General features: G+C 46.3%; 1 protein-coding gene across 2 annotated transcripts in view; it reads left to right on the top strand.

The window, feature by feature from the left end:
• The window catches only part of XYLT1 (xylosyltransferase 1), a 302,373-nt gene that overhangs the window by 144,125 nt on the left and 136,502 nt on the right, over positions 1 to 21,746 (top strand). For both annotated transcript variants that reach the window (XM_037153120.2, XM_037153119.2), the window contains one exon: positions 21,140 to 21,647. In XM_037153120.2, coding sequence (XP_037009015.2) covers positions 21,140 to 21,647 — 508 coding nt within the window. The remainder of the gene's footprint in view (positions 1 to 21,139; positions 21,648 to 21,746) is intronic.

Raw genomic sequence — 21,746 nt, 5'->3', positions numbered from 1 at the left:
TAGGATTGCACTCCCAATTTCCTTTGCTAGTGATTGGTTTATCTCGAGGCTGCCCTGCTTTGGGCAGGGCACCATTCCTACATTGGGTAAAGGACAGCTGACTGGCGTAGGTCCTGATTGAAGTGTACTTAATACAGTGCTGGGCACACATTCAGTTCTCACTCAGTTTCAGTCTTTGTTACTAAGTGATTGATAAATATAAGCTTTTTTATTATTTCCACTACCAGTTGGAAGTACCCCGTTTCTTCACTCCAGATAGACTTGGGTTAGTGCCTGTTTTCCTTCCTGAGATGCCCAGTCTCTCTCTCCTTCTCCCCCTCCCCCTCCCACCCTCCCATTTCCCCTCTCCTCCCCCCTCCGCCCCCCACCTCATCCCTCTTCACCTTCCTCTCTCTCTTCCCCTCCCTCCTCATTTGACTTCTCTCTTGGGGGCCGTTTAGCAGAGTTTCCTTGTCCTCCCTGTCTGGGAACCCAGCACAGGGGCTCTAATGCAAAGCGACGTCTGAGTAGAGTCTAGGGCTCTGGCAGTGCTCCCCAGCAGCCAGCTCTTGGCTGGAGAAGCCTCAAGCAGAGTCCCCAGAGTAGCAAACTTGTAAGCTGACAGCACAGATCAGGAAGGATCTCTGTGCAAAGTGGCTGCCTGATTGGGGTGGGGGGTGGGCCACATGCAGTACCCACTGCAGGGAGTCTACAGTTGCCTCCCTGTGGAGAGTTGCCTTCTGGGAGCCCAGAGTTTTTCCAAGACTGCGGAGTGATCAGCAGCCTCTGGGGATGGAGGGCTCCATTCTGGAAGGCTCTGCTCTGGCTAGCACACCTTTACTGAGCTTTTGCCCACTCCAGGATACTGGACTGGACATTTTCTAAGCAACCCTGGGTAGGGTTGAATCTAGAACTGGGCTAAAAAACAGGGGAGTGATGTCTAAGATGGGTGATGGAGCATTTTTCATGACTAACAACAAGATCCCAGTCAGACCTGGGTTGGAATCTCGGTTCTGCTGTTTATTAGCGGTGGAATGAGGTGCTTCTCTGTGCAGTTGTCCAGGATGAACACAGCGCACGGGAGTAAGTAGGAACTGAAATTCAGCCTGACTCGGTCGTCAAGACGTGCCCTGGGACTCACTGTAATTGCCCAGCGGAAGGGGAGTGCTTTCGTAATTCTCGCCAGGCTGCAGGGTGAGTGAGGAATGGCCCGGCCTGGGTGGCATTGGGACCTTTCAACCTCTCTGACCTTCAGTTTTCTTCATCTATAAAGTAGAGATGAAAATAGCATCAGTATCATAAGTTTGTTTGTAACATAAGGTATTTATAAAATGCTTAGAGCAGCGTAAAGGCTCGGTAAATAACGGCGAAGCCTAATGGTTACGAGGGCAGATAACATGGGTTCTAGTCCTGCTCTGCCACTTGCTAGCGAATTCCCGCTGCCTCAGTGTATTTATATTTAAAATTGGGATGATGATACTAGTAATACCTTCCCATGGAGTCATCATGAAGATTAAATGAGTTAATGTACATAAGGTGTTTGTTAATTGGCACATAAATGTTAACTAATAAACCAGTTTTAGTTCTATGATGACCAAGGACCCATGCAAGGGACACGTAGTCTGGGCTGGAGAATTTGCTGTGAATAAGCAGGCGTGGACACTTGAGGTGGGTGGTTTTAGCTGGCGGGCAGAGCGGCTGGCGTGGGCGAGCGGATGGGCACGGCCAGCGTTCGACCGAGGCCCTGAGGAGGGTCTCTGACGCGTTAGTCTTCTCTGACTTTCCGTCTGCCATCCTCCTTCCTGACCCTCTGGACAGTACCCACCTACCTGCCCTCCCGCACCCTATAGCCAGCCCCTAACCCTCTCTGTCCACCGTTAAGTAAGTGTGGTGGTGAATGGTTTGAACGAGCCTGTTTTGCATCCCCATTCCTACCAATTACCAGCTGTGTGACCTTGGGCAAATGTCCTCGGTGCTCCTTCTCTGGCATAAGAACACATGATTGGGGGTGCGGAGGTCTCAGTGCTGTCGACAGAATCAAAGCTGGGCCCTTCAAAAGATGGGGACGGTGGTGAGACTCCATCTGAGAGTCAGATAGAAATGCTGGTGGGAAAATACTGCCCATAGACGCCACCATCACACGCTGCCCCTGTGTGACACAGGAGGGAGCCTGAGGCAGGCCAGAAGACAGGGTTGCAGGGTTTTCTTGCTGTGTTTCATTGGGAAACAGAGGCATGGGCCCTGGGAACAGACTGCATGCTGTGAGAGGGGAGCAGGGTTGGGGAACTGCATGAAAGAAGGGAAAGGAATAAGCAAAAAAATGTATTTGTGTCTATCACTAATATAAATATTACACATCAACATATAAGCATATATTTATGCATCTAATATCAATATTAATGTTATATATAAATATAAAATTTATATATTTATGTACACACACATATAGATAAATAAATAAATATAACACAAAGACACAAACAACAGAGTAGTGATAGCCAGAGGGAAAGTGGGGTAGGGGTAGGTGGAGGTGGGCAAAGGGGGAAAAATGGGGAGAGAAGGAGACTTGGGGCCATTGTGCATTACACAGTGTACAGGTGATGTTTTGTCAGGTTGTGCACTGGAAACCTGTATGGTTTTGCAAAGCAATGTCACCCCAATACATTCAATTAAAAAAAAAAGATGAGCTGTTGTTGCTTTGCAGGAATGGAGTAGCAAAGTGGTTTGAGTCATTTATGTATTTTCAAATTGGACCTTTTTTCCCCTTTTCCAAAGGCAGTATCTGGGAGTCCGCTTAATTCTCATTGCTGAGTAGGAAGGCTGCTGGCGTGGGCTTTCAAAGCTCCAGAACATCAGGTGAGAGTCTGGCTGCCAGGACAAGCCAGGGGCGTGTGTGTGCGTGGGGGCGTGCACGTGTGCGCACAGACCTGGACCACACTGTGCTTGGCATCTTTTTGACAGTCTTTGCCCTTCTTCTGTGATGTGAAGGGACGGCCCGGACAGCGTCCCTTTGTGTCTTCCTGAGTGACTGTGACTGCCACGGGCCTTCAGAGTTTAAGCTCCTGACAGATATTAAAGAACAATTCACTTATTACAGCTAAACAGAAAAGCATATGGAAAAAGCACACTGCATTAACATCTGCTGCAAGGGCTCCATCTGCTCCCGTTGGCTTGGTTCGCCTCCAGACGTGCCAGCCTGTCAGATTTCCAAGGCCAGCGCCTTTTCTTTCCCAGCAAGGGCAGGCTGTGCCCGTTCATTTTGATCCACTCATGCAGGACTGGGCACTTCCTAGGTGTTTTGGAAATGTGGGGGAGATGCACGAAATGTATGAAGTTTGGCAGCAGCGGGCTCTGGAGTTCATATTTCGGATCATTACTTACTAGTTGTGTGGCCTTGGGCGAGCGGTTTATTAGTCCTGTGCCTCAGTTTCCTTGTCTGTTAAATGGGGTTAGCAACAAGGGTAGCTACAGCGAGGGATCATTGTGAGAAGGAGATAACAGACTGCAGGTAAATCCCTTGCAGCAGTGGCATCTATTGAGTGTTCAGTAAATACTAATTCTTGCTCGCAGTGAAAATATTCCCCCCACCTAGCCTGTGTTGCTCCTGCTGTTCCTGATAGCCTTACGCCTTGTCTGTAAAATGGCTCATTGGATCCTGTGTGTGGCATGGTCACCCTGTCTCCTGGAAAGCTCCCCTTTCACATGTTTCCTCTCAGAGACCCAGCCCCCCGTCCCCACCACTGTACTTACCGAGTGCCAGGCAGAGGCAGCCACCACAGTGGGAGGGAGTTTCTGGTGCCCCTAACGAACCAGGCTCATGCAGGGCCAGCCAGCCCTGTCTTTCGTTGAGCCTGTAGCCTCCTCTTTCCCGCACCTGAGCTGCCTTTACCTCCAGCTACGAAGACAAACGAAATGTTGTTATTTTAGTTTCGGTTGCCTGTCGGAAGTAATTTCTAAAAATATGTTTGCTTTTCCCCTTGCTCCACGGGGCAGTCACCTCTGGGAAGTGATTAGAATGGGACAATGGGCAGCGGGGGGGCATTGGATTGCTACTTACTGGCTGGGGGATTAGGAGGTTGGGGTGAAGGTCTTAAGCAAGTCATTTTGCCTCTCTGTGCCTCAGTTTCCTCATCTCTACAATGAGAATGCTGGCATCATTTGCCTGCCAGTGCTGCCATAAGATTTAAATTGGTCCGTGCAAGGTCTGAGAACCTGGTATACAGTAAGTATTCCCATCAGCATCCCTGGGAAGCAGAAGGTGAGGTCCCGTGGAGAGCTCTGGGCTTGAAGACAGCCTCAGCGGGGAGGAGGAGCAAGCATAGCCAGCCCCGGGGGTCTCCTGATCCATCCCTGTACTGTGGGAGCTTGGGAGGAGCAAGGGGCTTTCACTCCCCTTTCTTGCTCTGTTATCTCAGGTATGGCCCATGGTCCTATAGAATCCTAGAGAGTTCATGTGATAAGGAATCGGAGGGATTAACATGTCCCATGTTTTACCAAGAGGGGTATGTGGCTCACTGTGGTACCCAAAATGATTTGGGGTACCCCGTGGATATTAAATAACCTCGACTGATCCAAGGAGGAAATGAGTGCCTTTTCACGCTTCTTTAATCTCTTTGACCCACCAAGGAGAACGTCTCAGCTTGGTGCTCGTCCGCCTTAAACACCTTGACACTTCCACATCTCCCTGTTAGACAGAGTCTGTGCCTCCCCAGTTCCCGCCTCAGGCCCCTGTTCTGCTGGGCGTTGCAGGCTGGGGCAGGTGGTGCTTCCTTTCCTCTGGCGTCTGGACAGGGCTGACCCTGGAGGGCCCCGAGAAACTGAGGACTCAGAAGCACTTTAGAGATGTGTCCTATCCAGAGAGAAGGCAGCCTTTCTTCAGAACCTTCTGTGCTGCTAGCAGCTTGCACACTGTAAAGTTCACAGAAAGAGCCATCTAGTGGCCTGAGCAACTGTGGGCCATCAGGTCTCCCAGAGCTGCCTTTTGCTGGGTTCCATGGGTGGTTTGAAGATTAAGAGGAACTCCTTTGTCTGAATCCAGCAAGCCTTAGGAAGTCAGGGTGCATCTGGGCATGCCAGGAGAGGTGCCACCGCTCAGAGCCTCAATAAGGAACTTGGCCGATAGCAATGTGTCTGCTCAACCTGGACGGCAGGGAGACTCCCCTCTTCAGAGCAGCCCTTTCCCCACCACCCTGGCACCTGGCCTCTCTCCAGTTCTTCTCACTTTCTCAGCTCTTTGGGGCCTGGCAGGCCTGGCTCCTCAACCTGCTTGGATAACCTTTTTGAGCCTCAGTTTCCTCACCTTCAAAATGGGCGGTTAAAAACATTTAGTAGATGTTTGGCATTATCCGTAACACATTCTGTGCTAGCTTTTTATCTTTATATTGAGTCGCTGGTGGGTTGGTTGTTTGTGTCATGCTACTGAAATGTAAACTCTCTGAGAGTAGGTATCTGTCTTATTCAAAGATATATCCCTGCTGCCTAAGACAGTGGCCAGCACGTATTTGGTACTCCAGTCAGTAATAATGCATGAATGAATGCATTAAAGATTACTGTGGAAGTTTAGATTAGATAATATTGATAATTTTACTGTCTGTTGACTGCTTCACTCTGTGCTGGAAATTGTGCTTTTTGCACTGGTTAACATATCTTCTTATCAACTCCATGAGATTTAGGTATTATTTTACCCATTTTACATAGGAAGGAACCAATGATCAGAGAGGTTAACTAACCTTCCCAAGGTCACACAGCTGGGTAGTAGCACAGCCAGGTTTCAAATCCGAAAGAGTGATTCCAGAGCTTACACTTGTAACTCACTCACTGCACAGCATCCAGCATGTCACGGTCGGCTATGACAGCCCGCTGCGACCCTTGCTCAGTGGAGTTCGAGAGTTGGACATTGGACACATTTCGTCTGACGAGAGGGACTGGAACTTTTGTTTTGAGCAGTGCACACAGAAGTTGGTTGTGATGAGATTTTGCATGTCCATTCTGAAGCCTGTTAGAAAATGTCAGGGTCTAGTGAATGGTACGGCCTGGAACAGCACCTCCTAACCCACCACCAGCAGCGACCCTCAGTCCGGAATGCAGAAATGATCCTTCAGCACCTTAGGTGTGGGCATTGATGTCACTGTAATCCCCGTGGCCCTCCAACAGAGATGGCTGATCTCCAAGTCAGCCAAGCTGACATGTAAACAGGAAGTGCCAGTGGGGTGCCCACAGTTTGCAGGGAGTCGGCCTGCAAAACGTCAGCCTTCTCCGGGAACGGGGCCAATGAAAACTTGCTTGGAAGCCCCTGTCCCCGGGAGGGTGGGCCAAGGCAAACACATGTTCATAAAGGAGATTTAGGGGGTGTCGGCAGCATATTCATTTGTACCTCTGCATAGTAAAAATAATTTATTGGCAGCTGCTGGGAGGCTCAGCCCTGAAGTCACATAGATGGCAATATTAGCTGCCTTCCTCTTTCTCTCTCTCCCCACCCCAAATGGCTTTGGCTTTCAGATTATATAAATTAATTGGATTTGTGTGTGTGTGTACATGCGTATATATTTATTTATTCACAGGCATCTTTCTTTATTTATATCCCTGGCTCCGTGAGCATTTACATTTCTTTAGAGACTCTGCAGTAATAAGCTTACAAGTGTGTCATTCATTACCCACTTGTGGCAGGGCGTCTGAGGGAGGGGGCGCGCAGCAGACGCAGAGGACGAGTCTAAGAGCTGGATGTCTTTCATCAACAGGAGACCCACTTTTCTCCTTAAGTATCCCTTTCCAGAGGGCCTGGGTGGGAGAATGTTAAGAAGACCATGGCCAGAACAAGGAGGGCTTCTAGGGGAGTGAGGCGGGAGAAGCCAAGAAGGTGTGTAGGAAAATAAAACCATGACAAAGAGCATGTTGGGGTTGGGGCTTCAGAGCTGGGGTTAGTCTCAAGCGACAGAGACAGAGGCAGTGGGGCCAGAGGACGTTATACCAAGGACCCAAGTTATTTAAGGAAAATCCTGCCTCCTGACCCTTCCCTCCTCAAAGATTTCGGCCCCACTCAGGGATGACCACCTTCTCCCAGGGTCTGTGGTGGGGGTCGCGTTGCCTCCCCACTAGGGGTTGTTTTAGAAACATAGGGGGCACTTCACGAAGACTGCTTGTTTTTATTTTACTTTATTTTTCAATTAGAGGTGATGTACGATACTGTGTTAACTTCAGGTACACAAGATAGTGATTAGACATTTGTATGTCTACGAAGTTATTACCTCAGTAAGTCCTAGTACCCATCTGACACCATACGTAGTTATTACAATATTATTGACTACATTTCCTGTCCTGTACTTCACGTCCCTGTGACTGTTTTTACAATTGGTCATTTGTGCTTCCTCATCCCTTTCAACTTTTCTGTCCATTTCCCCAGCCCCCCTCCCATCTGGCCACTATCAGTTTGGTTTCTGTATCCTTGAGCTTGTTTCTGTTATTTTTATTTGTTTATGTTATTGTTTAATTTTCATATAGAAGTGAAATCATGTGGTATTTGTCTCTCTCTGACTTATTTCACTTAGCATAATACGCTCTAGGTACTTCTATGTTGTCAGAAATGGTAAGATTTGACTGTTTTTTTTATGGCAAGTAGTATCCCATTGTATATAATTGCATCTTCTTTATCCAGCTGTCTTATCAGTGAACACCAGGTTGCTTCCATATCTTGGCCATTGTAAATAATGCTGCAATGAACATAAAGGTGCATATATCTTTTCAAGTTAATATTTTAAATTTTCAGGTAAATACCCAGAAATGGAATTGCTGGGCATAAGGTAGTTCTATTTTTAATTTTTTTTTTAAGATTTTTTTTATTTATTTATCTTTAGAGGGGAAGGGAAGGAGAGAGGGAGAGAAACATCAATGTATGGTTGCCTTTCATCGTCCCCTCTGGGATTGGTGGGTGGAGGCAGTGTGCTGGGAATCGAAGGATTGTTTTGGCGGTTGAGACACGAGGGCTAATTTTTAAATATGTCTTATTGACTATGCTATTACAGTTGTCCCAATTTTCCCTCCCTCCACCCAGAATCTCCATTCCCTGTAGCAATTCCCCACTTAGTTCATGTTCATGGGTTATGCATATAAGTTCTTTGGCTTCTCTATTTCCTATAATGTTCTTAACATCCCCTGTCTATTTTGTACCTACCAGTTTGTACTGCTTAATCCTTGCACCTTTTCCTGCATTCTCCCCTTCCCCCTCCCAAATAATAACCCTCCAAATGATCTCCATATCTATGCTTCTGTTTCTCTTCTGCTTATTTGCTTATTAGATTCAATTGTTGATAGTTGTGAATTGCTTGCCATTTTAATGTTCACAGTTTTTATCTTCTTTTTCTTAAATAAGTACCTTTGACATTTCTTACAATAATGACTTGGTCATGATGAACTCCTTTAGTTTTACCTTGCCTGGGAAGCACTTTATCTGCCTTTCAATTCTAAGTGACAGCTTTGCTGGATAGAGTAATCTAGGTTATATATAGGTCCTTGCTTTTCATCACTTTGAATACTTTTTGCCAGTCCCTTCTTGCCTGCAAAATTTCTTTTGAGAAATCAGCTGACAGTCTTATGGGAAGTTGTTTGTAAGTAACTCTCTGCTTTTCCCTTGTTGCTTTTAAGATTCTGTCTTTATCTTTAACCTTTGGCATTTTAATTACCATATTTTTTGGACTATAAGATGCACCCCCAAATTTGGGAGGAAAATGGGGATGCATTTTATAGTGCAAATGTCACTTAGCTAGCTTGCTGTGGGTAGTGGAGTGGGGTCACATGTTGTTAAATATTTTACCACATTTTTTGCCTCAAAACTTTTTTTCTATTTTCCTCCTCTAAAACCTAGGTGCATCTTATGATCCAGTGCATCTTATAGTCCTAAAAATACAGTATGACATGTCTTGGGTGTGTTCTTCTTTGGGTCCATCTTGTTTGGGACGCTCTGTGCTTCCTGGACTTGCATGTCTATTTCCTTCACCAAATTAGGGAAGTTTTCTTTTATTATTTCTTCAAATAAGTTTTCAATTTCTTACTTTTCCTCTTCTCCTTCTGGCATCCCTATGATTCAGATGTTGGTATATTTGAAGATGTACCAGGGGCTCCTTAGCCTATCCTTGTTTGTTTTTTTCTTTTTTTTTCTTCATGTTGTTCTGATTGAATGTTTTTTTTCCTTATCTTACAAATCGTTTATTTGATTCACTGCTTCATTTCCTCCACTGTTGATTCCCTGTAGATTTTTCTTTATTTCACTTAATGTAACCTGCATTTCTGTCTGGGTCTTTCTTATGCTGTTGCAGTACCCAGTGAGTTCCTGGAGCATCCTGATAACCAGTGTTTTGAACTCTGCTTCTGATAGATTGCTTATCTCCATTTTAGTTAGTTCTTTTTTGGGGAAGAAGAACTAACTGTTCTTTCATTTGAGCCATGTGTCTTTGTCTCCTCAATTTGGCAGCCTCCCTGTGTTTGTTTCTGTGTATTAGGTAGAGCTGCTTTGACCCCCTGTCTTAGTAGTGTGGCCTATTGTAGGAAAGGCACCTGTAAATTGTATGGGACAGAGTCTTAGGTCATCACCATGGCAGGGCAACCCATGCCACTACTCTGTGGCTCTGTGTGGGTGAGGGCTCAGAAAACAGACAGTGCTGCTGCTTGGCCTTTGGAGTTTTGCCTGGGAGGAGGCTGTCTCCCAGCCCTTACTCTGATGCCAGTCACTTCAGTTTCTCCCCACATGCCACTGGTGCCCTTCCAGCTCTTGTCCTGGTGCTGAATCCCAGAGTGGGTGAGTCTGTGTAAGTCCTAAGTCTGTTGAAGGCCCTTTAAGTGGTGCCTCCTGATAATCCTGCAGTTTCTTCTACCACCCCAATCCCCACTAGTTTTTACAGGCAGGTGTTATGGGGACTTATCTTCCTGGTGCTGGAACCCTGGGCAAGGTGGTCTGGTCTGGGGCTGGGATCCTTGCTCCCAAGGTGTCCCTCCGGATTTTTATATACCACATGTGGGTGTGGGGCCACCTATTCCATCGTCTCTGCACCTTACCACACCCTCCTAGTCTCTGTGCCTCTCCTGCATCTCTGCCCTTCCTACCCATCTAGATGAATGTGGTTTCTTTAAATCCTTGGTTGTCAGACTTCCATACAGCTTGATTTTTCTGACAATTCTGGTTGATATTTCTTTTGTAGTCTAGTTGTAATTTTTGCTGTGATTGTGCTAGGAAGCAGGGTGTGGTTTACCTATACCTCCATCTTGATCGGACTCTCTATTTTTAATTTTTGAGGACCCTCCATACTGGTTTTTATAGTGGCTGCACCAATTTACTGTCCAACCAACAGTGCGTGAAGTTTCCCTTTTCTCCACATTCTCTCCAACAGTTGTTGTTTGCTGAAATATTGAAAATAGCACAAAGGCTAGTTGTTAACGCCCATGAGAGTAGCATGTAAGTTTTATAAACATGCTGTGTGATTTGGGGCATGTTGCTCAACCTCTCTGTGCTTCCATAGTTTGCACCTACCCAACAGAGTTGTTCTGGGATTTCCTCCCATCTTTTTTGAGGTATAATTGACTAATAAAATTATAAGACATTTAAAGTATACAGTATGAAGATTTGATACACATAAAAATTGTGGAAGGATTCCCCCATTGATTTACACATTGTTCTGAGATTCTTTTTTTTTTTTAATATTTTATTTATTTATTTTTCGATAGAGGGGAAGGGAAGGAGAAAGAGTGGGAGAGAAATATCAATGTATGGTTGCCTCTCACGAGTCCCCTGCTGGGAACTGGCCTGCAACCCAGGCATGTACCCCGACTGGGAATCGAACTGCGATACTCTGGTTCGCAGGCCCGCGCTCAATCCACTGAGCTATGCCAGCCAGGGCTTGTTCTGAGATTCTTAAAAATGATCTGTGTCAGGTGTTTGACAAGTTCTTAGAATAAATGTTCAATAAGTATTAGCTATAGTAGTTGTTATTACCAAGTTTGAGTTTTGCTGGTCTTTCCTGCCCTTGATTCTTTTGTCTGTCACACAAACATACTCTTCCTTCTCAAGATTGAGCAGAAAAACTGCTTTCTCTGTGAAAGTCACCTGTACTTTCCCTGGACCCCTGACCAGCTTCCAGTTCTTGATGAACCCCATGGCACAGATCCATCTCCACTCCCCGCTTTCCACTTCTGGTCCTGTACTGAGATGAATTATGTACATATGACCCACTTCCCTCTCCTGTCTCTAAGCTGCACCAGTAGTGGGAAGCTTGTCTTAATTCACCTTCCTGTTTTTGCCTCTGCTGTGCCTGGCAGGGAGCAGGCACCCAATTAAAGTTTATAGAGTGAATCAACCAGTGCTTCTCAACCCTGTCACACTCAGCCCCTTCTTAATGCAACCAATCTTTAAAAATATTCCTTTTACCTATCCTGAAATGAAATCCATACTGATTACCTACTTACACTCACAACTCTAAAACAAATCAATGTACTGCCCTAATGTTAATATAAGGAATATGGAAAAGCAATGTATCATAAAATAATGTAGATTGTATTCTGTACATGATAAGGCAGAACAACACTGGACTAGCGCTTTTCAGACTTAAACGTGCAAATAAATCACCCAGGGATCTTGTTAAAATGCAGATTCTGATGCAGTTGGTCTAGGCAGGGCACAAAACACTGCATTTCTGACAAACCACCTGGGGATGTTGGTGCTGCTGTGGATGGACCACACTTGGAGTATTGAGGGCTGGAGATATAAAACACAAGGAATTCGGTAGTTACAAATGCAGGTGGATAACAGGTATGTTTATTGGTGACTTACAGCCACAGCTTGTGTAGACATTGATGATGTCGTTTTTTGGAAATCATAGTAAAATTTGGAATGATATAAAATCTCCCCTTGCATTAAATGGTAATGACTTTCCTACAAAATTCAGTTACATTAAAATCATTCACAAGCACTCAGTGTTATATGTAATTTTGAATTTGGTCCCTGGCCCTAACAATTCAATATACACTGTTCACCCAGTTGACATCCAGAGACCCTCAGACATTCTGCAAGATGCCGGACCATTCCTCACTGCTGAACGACGCATGTTCCCAAGCACTGCTAGGGATATGGTGTTTCCCCCACCCCCACTACTGCCAGGAGCATCCCCCAGTCGTGTGGCAGCCGGAAATAACACCCTATGAGGGACAGTGTCATTTCCATCGAAGCTCCTGGAATAAAAGGACTTGTTAAGGGTTCTGAGGTCTTTGAAACAAGGCTCAGAAGACAGCAAAGATCCTGGGCCCCTGGTTTCAAGGACTCGTGCCGCCCAGATCCCCAGTGTGTGGTGGATAAGGGAACATGGGCCAGGCTGGAAGGGAGCCGTGATGGTCTGTAGAGCAGATGACCCTCTGGTTACCACCAGGCCACTGCTCAGCCCCAGGCCATTGCCACACATTGGAACCCAAGGCAGTATTGTCGGCTCCTCTGATGTTTCAAGAGAGGGCAGAAAACCTGATTTTTAGATGAAATCTTCAGGTATTGAAATGTTGCCTGGTATTACAAGCCAAACAAAGGAAGACAATCTACAGAGCAAACCAAACATCTGTGCACTTGATGGAACCATTGGGTCCCATTGTGACCTCTGGTTTACATGAAGGACGTGCCATCAGTTTAGGGACTATCCACTGCCCGGATGAATGCTCCTCTCCTCCTTGGGGTCACCCCTTAACCCTTCTTCCATTTTCCCCACGCTTCTTCCAGATCGCCTACGCCCCTGCAGCCAGCCCTCCAGGACATCCCTCTTGGGTTAACTTGGCCCCTTTCTCTGGTCCTCTTCTTTCTTTCCATCTCACTTCTGTTCTGACCACTTTGGCTGGTCACTAGAGCATTGTTTTGGATGGGAACATGGTTTGAACAGCTAAGTTACCAGCATTGGCTTCTGGAGCACTTGCCCCTAGAGCCATGGTTCTCAACCAGGGGTGATGTTTGCCACCCAGGGGACATTTGGCAATGTCTAGAGACAGTTTTGGTTGTCATAGGGCTGTTACATCTAGTGGCTAGAGGTCACAGATGCTGCTGAACACCCTACAATGTGCAGGAAAGCCCCACGATAAAACATTAGCCACACAAAATGTCAGTAGTGCCATAGTTGAGAAACTGTCCTTAGAGGTATCCGGAAAGCTCTATTAGTGAAGCAAGACTGGGTTGTTCACTGTGCCTGTCACCGTCACATCCACCTGCTGGGGCTGGAAGGGGCCTGTGGGTTAGAGCCTGAGTACACTGCCCCTGGATCTCTGTGCTTAGTCCTCAGGGACGCAGCAGTTTGGGGTTGCAGGGTCCGGGCTCTGGGGCCCTGGGCAGTGTCAGGGATAAACAAAGACTCAAGGACAGATTTTAATTAGTAAAGTAGTGCTGTAGTAGGGAAGTAAGTCCAGCGTGAACTGGTGAACTGAACTCCACTGAGATTTGCACAGAGGTGACTGGCATTTTAAAGGGAGCATGAGGGATGAGGGAGGGGGTGAGTGGGGGCTCAGTCGAGTCAGGGAAAGGGAAAATGATAGGAAACAGGAAGAGGGGGTTGTCCCCTGTGAAAAACCTGTCTGGGTTTGCTCACTGGCGCTTATCCAACTTAGGCACCTCCCCTCCCACAGGGGTTGGGACATGGGGCTTCTGTCTTATGTTTACTGAAATAAACTAAATTTTTGGCAGCCTTGAGTTTTCTGAGGCAGGCACTACAGAGGGCGCCTGGAGTCATCCTGGGGATGTGCCATTGAGCTGTCAGAAACTGTAATAGTGTTTGCTCACCTGTGGAGGCCAAGGTTGAGGCCCAGTAAAGAAGGGGCTCAGAGGGGCCTGGCTAGAGTCTGGCCAAGGAGCACATCTCTGTCTGACGGTCACTCTCCCTCCCCAAGGACGGTTCAGGACTTCAGGGTTCTGGGTTCCTGCTGCCTCCATGAGTGCATTTATCAGCACCCCATTTCCACTTGGCCCAGATTCCACCCAGTGCATATTGATTGTATGTGTCAGTAAAATATAAATCCATACACCTGGCATGTAGTGAAATGCCCCACCTGAGAGGTCCTAAACTTTTTATTTCATTTATGATTAGATATTTAGGATTACAGCTATGCATTGTGTCAGTGGTTCTCAAACTTGTTGGTCTCGGGGTCCTCTTACACTTTCAGATGTTATCTCGGACCCCCAAAGAGATTTTGTTTGTGTAGGTTATAACTGTGAGTCATTTCTATTTATTGAAATTTAAACTAAGACATTCTTAAAATGTTTATTAGTTTACTGAAAATAACAATAATAATGCAGAAGTCTGTATATGTAAAGATATGACAAAGACACATATTTTTTATAATAAAAATGAATATGTTAAAAGAAACATTGTTGTACATTTTGGCAAATCTTCGTAATATCTACCTTAATAATAAAAGACAGCTGTATTCTTATGTTTGCTCCCACTTTTAATTTCTTGTGACTTCACATGTCGTGTGGCCTCTGGGAAACTCCACTGTATACTTGTCAGAGAATGAGGGGAAAAAAGAAAAATAACCGCTTCTTATTATGATGAAAATAGCTGGACCTTAAATGTCCCCAGAAAAGTCCGTAGGGCCCCTCAGGGGTCCCCAGACCACACTTTCAGAACCACACACTGGACCATCATTGCAAACATTTATTAAGTGTTAGGCTAAGTGCATGACATGCATCAGCTCTTTTTAGCTCTCATAAAAGCCCATCATGTACTTCCGGGTTACTATGTCTGTCTACAGAGAGGTAAAGTGAAGCTCCCTAAGTCAAGCACTGTGGGCTGTACACAGGGCCCCACCCACCATTCACACAGGGACAGAGGTCTAACTTGAACACACTGCACCTCATTACTGTGCCTTTCCAGAAGATTCAAGTCTGCTCATCAGGTGACCAGACACTAGCTAGTAAAGTCAGTTGACTGCTGAATGTGACCAAGCCTCATGCTAAATATTCTTTTGTTAAATAGAATTAAGTATGCGTGCTATATTATTTCATCTCTGTATCACCTTCACAGAGTAGGTCTTCTTACTGCGCCCCCCCCCACCATCCCCCCTCCACCCTGCCCCTGCTTTTAAATGAGAAAATTGAATCTCTAGGAAGTAAGCTTCTCTTCCCCTGTCTCAGGGTGAAGGAGTGGAGCCTGGCTTCCAAGCCAGCTCTGTCCATCCAGCTTCCTCCCCACTAGCACCATGCTGTGCTTCGTGTTAACATAAATAAATTTGCTAAATTGCACCAGGCTTATTATTTAAGGTTTTGTTAAAGCAGGGCCTGTTCCTGCCCAGTGTGGCCCATGGATTTCTTGGTGCTGGCCAGCCCAGCCACGTTTCATGCATGCAAATGAGCTGGGCGAGGGGCCTTTATGAGGTCTATTTGCATTGGCAGCCTGGGTAATTGCATGCCTTTATTGGGTGCAGCCACGCACACTGGGCCTCCACCACTCGTCTATCCTGGCAGTGAGGGCTCTTGGAAGCAGGTGTGGGTTCCTCCCCCAGTGTCCTTCCCAATGGCCTTGGTCACCTTGGTGATTGGAATAGAGCCTCGGACACTGAGTTCAACAGCAAATAGCTACTCAGCTATCTGTGTGTCCTCCTGGCCCAAAAGGACACCTTAGACTGGTTGTGACGAGTGAGCAGTGGGACAAGTGCCCTCACGTCTGACCAGTGCCACTGGCAAGGGTTTCCTTTGGCACGTTTCATATTCCTAATAGCTGCAGGGGGGCATCATGGTGTTGGCAGGAATGGTCTGTGGACCCTGACTGTCTGGGTTTAATTCCTGACTCTTCCACTTCCTAGATCTGGATTTGGACACTTAACTTTCTTGAACTTTAGTGCTCCCATTTTAAAAATGGGGAGAATTGTATAGCATCTCCTTTACAGGGGCATCATGAGAATTAAATTAATTAGTATGTGCAGAGAACTTGGAAAAGAGCTTGGACATTGAACTGCTTGCTGTATGTGTCCTTTCTAATAGATGCTTGTTTCTTAAGCACTTTGGCTGATGGATGAGAAAAATGAGGTGCAGAGAGATTAACTGATCTGTCCCAGGTGCAAGAGCTGCCAGAGATAATGATCAAAGGATGAAGGAGGTAGAAGACTTGATGCACTTAGCAGTGTCCATCTATTTTTCGGTCCCCGGTCTCTTAGAGTTCATCAAATTAGTTCTCAATGAGCTGAAATGGTAGAACTTTGTTAGTTGATCATATTGGTTAATGACTAATTCAGAGAATATGTCCAGTAGTTCACACTCAGGACCTGTCACTTTATGGAGGAGAAAATTGGACAGTTCCTAAAGCAAGACAAAGAAGAGGTCTTCTTCCTCTCAGTCCAGTTCTTTCTATACAAAAATAAGAGTAAAGGGTTATCAATGAGCTGATAGTTTTTAAAAACACAGTGACTCACCTCCATCCCTCCAAAACAGGACCAAGGGGCCCTGGTTCAGTGGTTGAGTAGAGATCCATCCTGAAGTCTGAACGTTAGGGAAGCAGAGAAATACAGAAGCAGACCCAGGTGTCTCTTGAACAGCAGCCCGGGTCACATAACCTACCTCTCGAAGCCATATTGTGTTTAGCATATTTCTACCTGATTGAAATTGGATCTAAACATGCCCAAGGTTGAATGGGAATGGAGGGCATTATTGCATGTAATTATTTCTCCGGAATAAAAATGGATTCTAGCAGCAGCTTAGTGGTAAGGCAACAGCAGAGCAATTAGAGTTTTGAAGCTCTCGTGCAAAAACATTTGAATGTGCAATCATTGTAATAAGTACATTAAAATAAAATAAGTCAAAGGGCTGCATTTGCATAAACAACCCAAGGTGAGAGTATGGGATCAGTTAAAAAAAAAAGAGGATACAGCTAGTTGATCATAATGAGGAAATAATAACCAGTCTGTCCTCCAGGCAGAGATCACCAGGGTGAGACAGTTGAGGCCCAGTGTCAATTAGTAGGGAACCTCATCTGGTTCACTGCTCATTCTTCCCTCTCCTTGGGTGGTGGGCACGTTTGGGGAGTTTTACATACATTCATCCTCACCGAAATACCCACAAGGTAAGAATTATTACTTCCCCATTTTCCACATGAAGAAACTGAGGCATGGAGAGCTTGAGTCACTTCACTTCTAGTGGTGTGGCCTTGGCAGGACCCCCATCCAAGATGTCTTCATTTTCTCCCTTTAATTAGGACTAATGCTTCCTGCTTAGTCCTTCTGGAGAGGATTGGGAACACATGGTATGTGAAGGGCCAGCAGAGGTGGGTACATGGATGCTGAGGATGTGATGGTCATCCTGAACATATTTGCCCAGAAGCCTCTCAGAGTTGGTTTTTATAGGGAAGGGAACCTGGGCTTGGATTTCTGGATCTCAGGTCTCCAGAAAAAGGAGAGGAAAGCTGAGACATGCTTGCCTCTGGCAGGCAGGTGAAGAGTTAGGGGGATGGTGAGGTGATATCTCATATTCTCAGAGGTGTGGATGGAGAAAGCCAAGGTGGCATATCCATACGATGGGATAATAATTAAGCCTTAAAAAATAAAAAAGGAAATCTTGCTGTTTGCAACAACATGGAAGAATCTTGAGCACCTCACGTTGAGGGACATAAGCCAGTCACAGAAGGACATACTGCCTGACCCCACTTAGGTGAGGAATAAGAAATAAACCTATAGAAGCAGCAAGTAGTACAGTAGTTTCCAGGGGCTGAGGGTGGGAAATGGCGAGATGCTAGTCAAAGTCTTCATTACATAAACTGAGTACATTTCGGAGGTCTTCTGTACAATACTGTACCTACAGATAGCAATACCATATCATACACTTAAAAATGTGTTGAGGGTAAATCTGTGAAGTGTTCTTGCCACAGCAAAATAAAGTTTAAGAAAGAAAGAGGGAGAAAGAAGGGGGAAATCAGCTACTATGGAAAACAGCATTGACTCAGTGTGACAGGAGGTCTAAGGCCTCTGGATGATGCCTGATCCTTCCTGACTGTGCTTTTTCTGGAAGCAATCTCATGTCTGTGAACTCCTCATTCCAGAAGACAGAGTATTTTCCTCCCCTTACACTCAAATCTTTTGATTTCCTGGGGCAGCTGAGTGGCGTCTGGGGCCAAGCGGAAGATGCCCAGGGCCACACTGAGCCCATCATCCCCGTTGTGGGGGCCTCTCTGAGCAGACGACGTGTATAAATCAAGAGTTGTGTTGGAGTTGGAGGTGATGCCTGGTCCTGATATCACAAATTAACTAGAGGAATTGGCTATTCTCGGATGGTCGTATTAGCTTTGTCCATCGCAGTGTTTTTTCTGTGTCTGGTTTGGCTGAGGTTCTGCCCGAAAGTGCTGCAAATATGAGCTTTTGAAATCAGTGGTTTTTGGAGGTTTTCTGCTCAGGGGGCCAAATTGTAATCCTAAGTTAATGAGGAAAGAGAACAGCCCAAGAATAATATTCAGGATGTGTCTGGTGGGAGAGGATGCAGATGGCTGTAAGGACAGAGGCTCTTCTGCTTACTCTCTGCCCTCTTGTTAACTTCTAAAAAATGAGCTTGGGGACAGAATTTAAACTCATGTTCTTGGACAGCAGGCATCATTGAACTGATTTTCTGACTCTTAGAGACCAAAAAAAAGGGGGCTCCTGTAGCAGGGGACAGCTGGAAGGAAGAAAGCAGATCAGATTGGTTCCTATATTAATCAGGATGAGCTAGATCATGCTGCAACAACAAAGATCCCCAAATCTCAGTGATGGAAGGTGACAGAGATTTCTGCCTGCAGAGGGTTGGTGGAGTCTCTGCTCCACACTGACCTCAATTAGGGATACATGACCTTTACTATCAAGAGGGTGGCTGGATGCGGCAAGTTGTACCCTGGCCTCTGTCACTTGTCTTGGTCACAGAAAGTTTCTTGGCTGTGCCTAATTTGCAAGGGATGGCAAGTATAATCTTATCGTGTGCCTTGAAGGAAGAGGACTGAAATATTTGTCAAGCACTTTCTTCAATACCTTCCCTGCCCCAGCATCCAACTTCCATCCCAACCTAGGCTATATGAGCAAAGAGGGAGATACCCCTCCCACTTCCCCATAGAAAAAGAGGAGCTAGATGCTTCCTGGTTTACCTCTTCGCCAAACAGAAGAGACACTGTACTACAGCAAGTTTGAGAATCAGACAGGTACAAGTTCACTTCCTTCCCCAGATGACTTGGGGCAAGCTACTGAACATCTCCAAGCTTTTTCCCCTTCCCTGTAAGATGGGGGAGTACTAGTATCTACTTTGGGAGTTATATGTGCTTAAGAATGTTGTAAGAACACCTTGGCTCCTCTTTCTTTTAAACAGCAAGGAGAGTACCTCTTAACAGGGTAATTGTTGATATACAATAAGTAGTACCTGTGAATTACTTAGTATGTGGTGCCCGGCTCATGGCAGGTGCTCAGGAAATATATCCGAGAGGCTGCTTAGGATTCTTTAAGGGCCTCTGAACAAAAAGAAAGAGAAAGAGGACTAAAGAGGACTATCATCAGTAGGGTTCAAGGACAGAGATACAGAATCTCACTGGGGGTGGGGAGGGGGTGGGGTTCTTGCAAGTCTGTATGGGGTGGTAAGAAAGAACCAAACCAGGTGTCAGAACTGGAAGGCCCCTGTCACCAACCTGGATATACTATCAACTGCTGCGTATGACCCGCAACCACTCCAACACTCAATACAGACCCAGCTCTCCCTCCTTGACATCTCTTTATTTCCTCCTACCATTCCCATTGCCCACACCCCCCAGCTCCAACTGCCTCAGGCTTCTGATGTTTCATGGCTCCTACTTCCTGTTCTCTCCCTCTTCGTGACTCCCTGCCACCTGATGGGCCACCAGCTAGACGTAAGAAGGCTATTTGCAGGTGACATGCCTGTCCCAGATCCATTTATCTGGGCAGGAATAGATGGGAAAGGAGCCAGATCTTGTGGTACAAAGCCGGCTTCAGTGCTTTAGGGGACAGGGGGTTAGGGGTCTAAAGGATGCTGCAGCTTCTTGGAAGTGGGTAGTGGAATGGAATGAAAATAATAGCAATATTCAACTTACAGAGTGGCCATGAGGGATCTTAGTGTTTGCTCTCACTCTTCCAGCCTCTTCCAAATAGGAGAAATCAGTGCTTGATGCTGATGGGGCAAAGACAAGAAGGGGCTGAGCCACATATGGCTTCTTCTCCAGAGGGGGTCACTGAGGACACAGCCAACTAAACCGAGCCCAGGGGTCGGGGGGCAGGGGCTTCTGAACTCACATTTCTAGAGGGCTGTACATACGTTCTCTTTCTTAAAGGGCCAGATTGAAATATTTTAGGATTTGCAGGCCAGTCCATCTCTATTGCAGCTGCTTACCTCTGCCATTGTAGCATGAAAGCAGCCCTAGATAATACATTAGTGAACAGGTATCACCACGTGTCAATAAAAGTTCTTTCACAAAAACCAATGGCAGGTGGGTATTGGACCGCCAAGTAGTCAGCCAACTTGCTAGAAGAGGAGTCACCCCCAGGTGACTTAATCAGTCTGCCCCACATACAGACATCGGGAGTCAAAGCTCAAACACAAGGGTATCACAAGTTTGCAGGTCTCCTGGGACTCATTGTAAGGATCATTCTGTGAGAGGTGCATTCCCCTTCAAAATACCCAGTGATGTCTCTCCTTCAGAATTGACTGTGACTCTGTCTGATTCCTCTTATGGGCGTAGATCTATGAAGATATCCTAAAGGCAATGGAATGGATATTATATCCTACCAATATTTTCTCCCTTTATAACTTTAACACAGCATTGCCAGCCCTTAAATAAACCATCAAAGCACTGTCTGCTGAAATTTAAAAAGGAAGCTGGAACCAAATGTCCATAATCCAATGGCAGAGACAATCAAAGAAACTTACTTGAAAGGAAGGTATGGTTAATAACAAGCATTGAGACTGATAGTCATTGCAATTTATTGCCTGCAAAGCTGTGTTTTTTAGTTGGAATGCCCTGCGTTTGGGGGAAAAATGGGTCCAGAGAGAAAAGTCTTACCTGAAGTTAAGCTTGTAGCAAAGGTAGGGCCTAAAACCAGGTCCCAGACTTGCATACCTGTGCTGCACTCTCCAAAGGCCAGCCTATTTGGTGTGACCGTTCAGTAAAGTTTCTCTTCCCTGGTTCTTTCCCATATTCTCCAGGATGGCTACTTCTCTCACCGGCCAAAAGAGAAAATGCGAACAGACAGCAACAATGAGAACTCGGTCCCCAAAGATTTTGAGAATGTGGACAACAGCAACTTCGCACCAAGGACTCAAAAGCAGAAGCACCAGCCTGAGCTGGCAAAGAAGCCCCCAAGCAGACAGAAGGAGCTTTTGAAGAGAAAGCTACAGCAGGAGAAGGGGAGGGGACATTCATTCCCAGGCAAAGGCACCAACGAAGTGCTGCCTCCCGGTGAGGGAGCTCCAGTGAACAGCAGCCGTGGCAAAGATGCCCCCGGCCAGCCCCACACCAGGAAAAGCGGTGGTAGCTCCCCTGAGCTCAAGTATGACCAGCCCCCCAAGTGCGACATCTCGGGCAAGGAGGCCATCTCTGCCCTGTCTCGCGCTAAGTCCAAACACTGCCGCCAGGAGATCGGGGAGACCTACTGCCGCCACAAGCTCGGGCTGTTGATGCCAGAGAAGGTGACTCGGCTCTGCCCCCTGGAAGGTAAGCTCAGCCCCCGAGGTTGGGAGCAGCACCTCCTTTCCAACTCATCCTCCTTCCCAGTCCCCTTCTGCTCACGTTCTCAGACCTGCTGAGAATGAC

Source organism: Artibeus jamaicensis, unplaced genomic scaffold (assembly GCF_021234435.1).
Source record: "Artibeus jamaicensis isolate MK-2021 breed Jamaican fruit bat unplaced genomic scaffold, CSHL_Jam_final contig_729, whole genome shotgun sequence".
Classification (NCBI taxonomy): domain Eukaryota; kingdom Metazoa; phylum Chordata; class Mammalia; order Chiroptera; family Phyllostomidae; genus Artibeus; species Artibeus jamaicensis.
The sequence above is the reverse complement of the archived record's forward strand: the minus strand, read 5'-3'. Positions and strand labels throughout refer to the sequence as shown.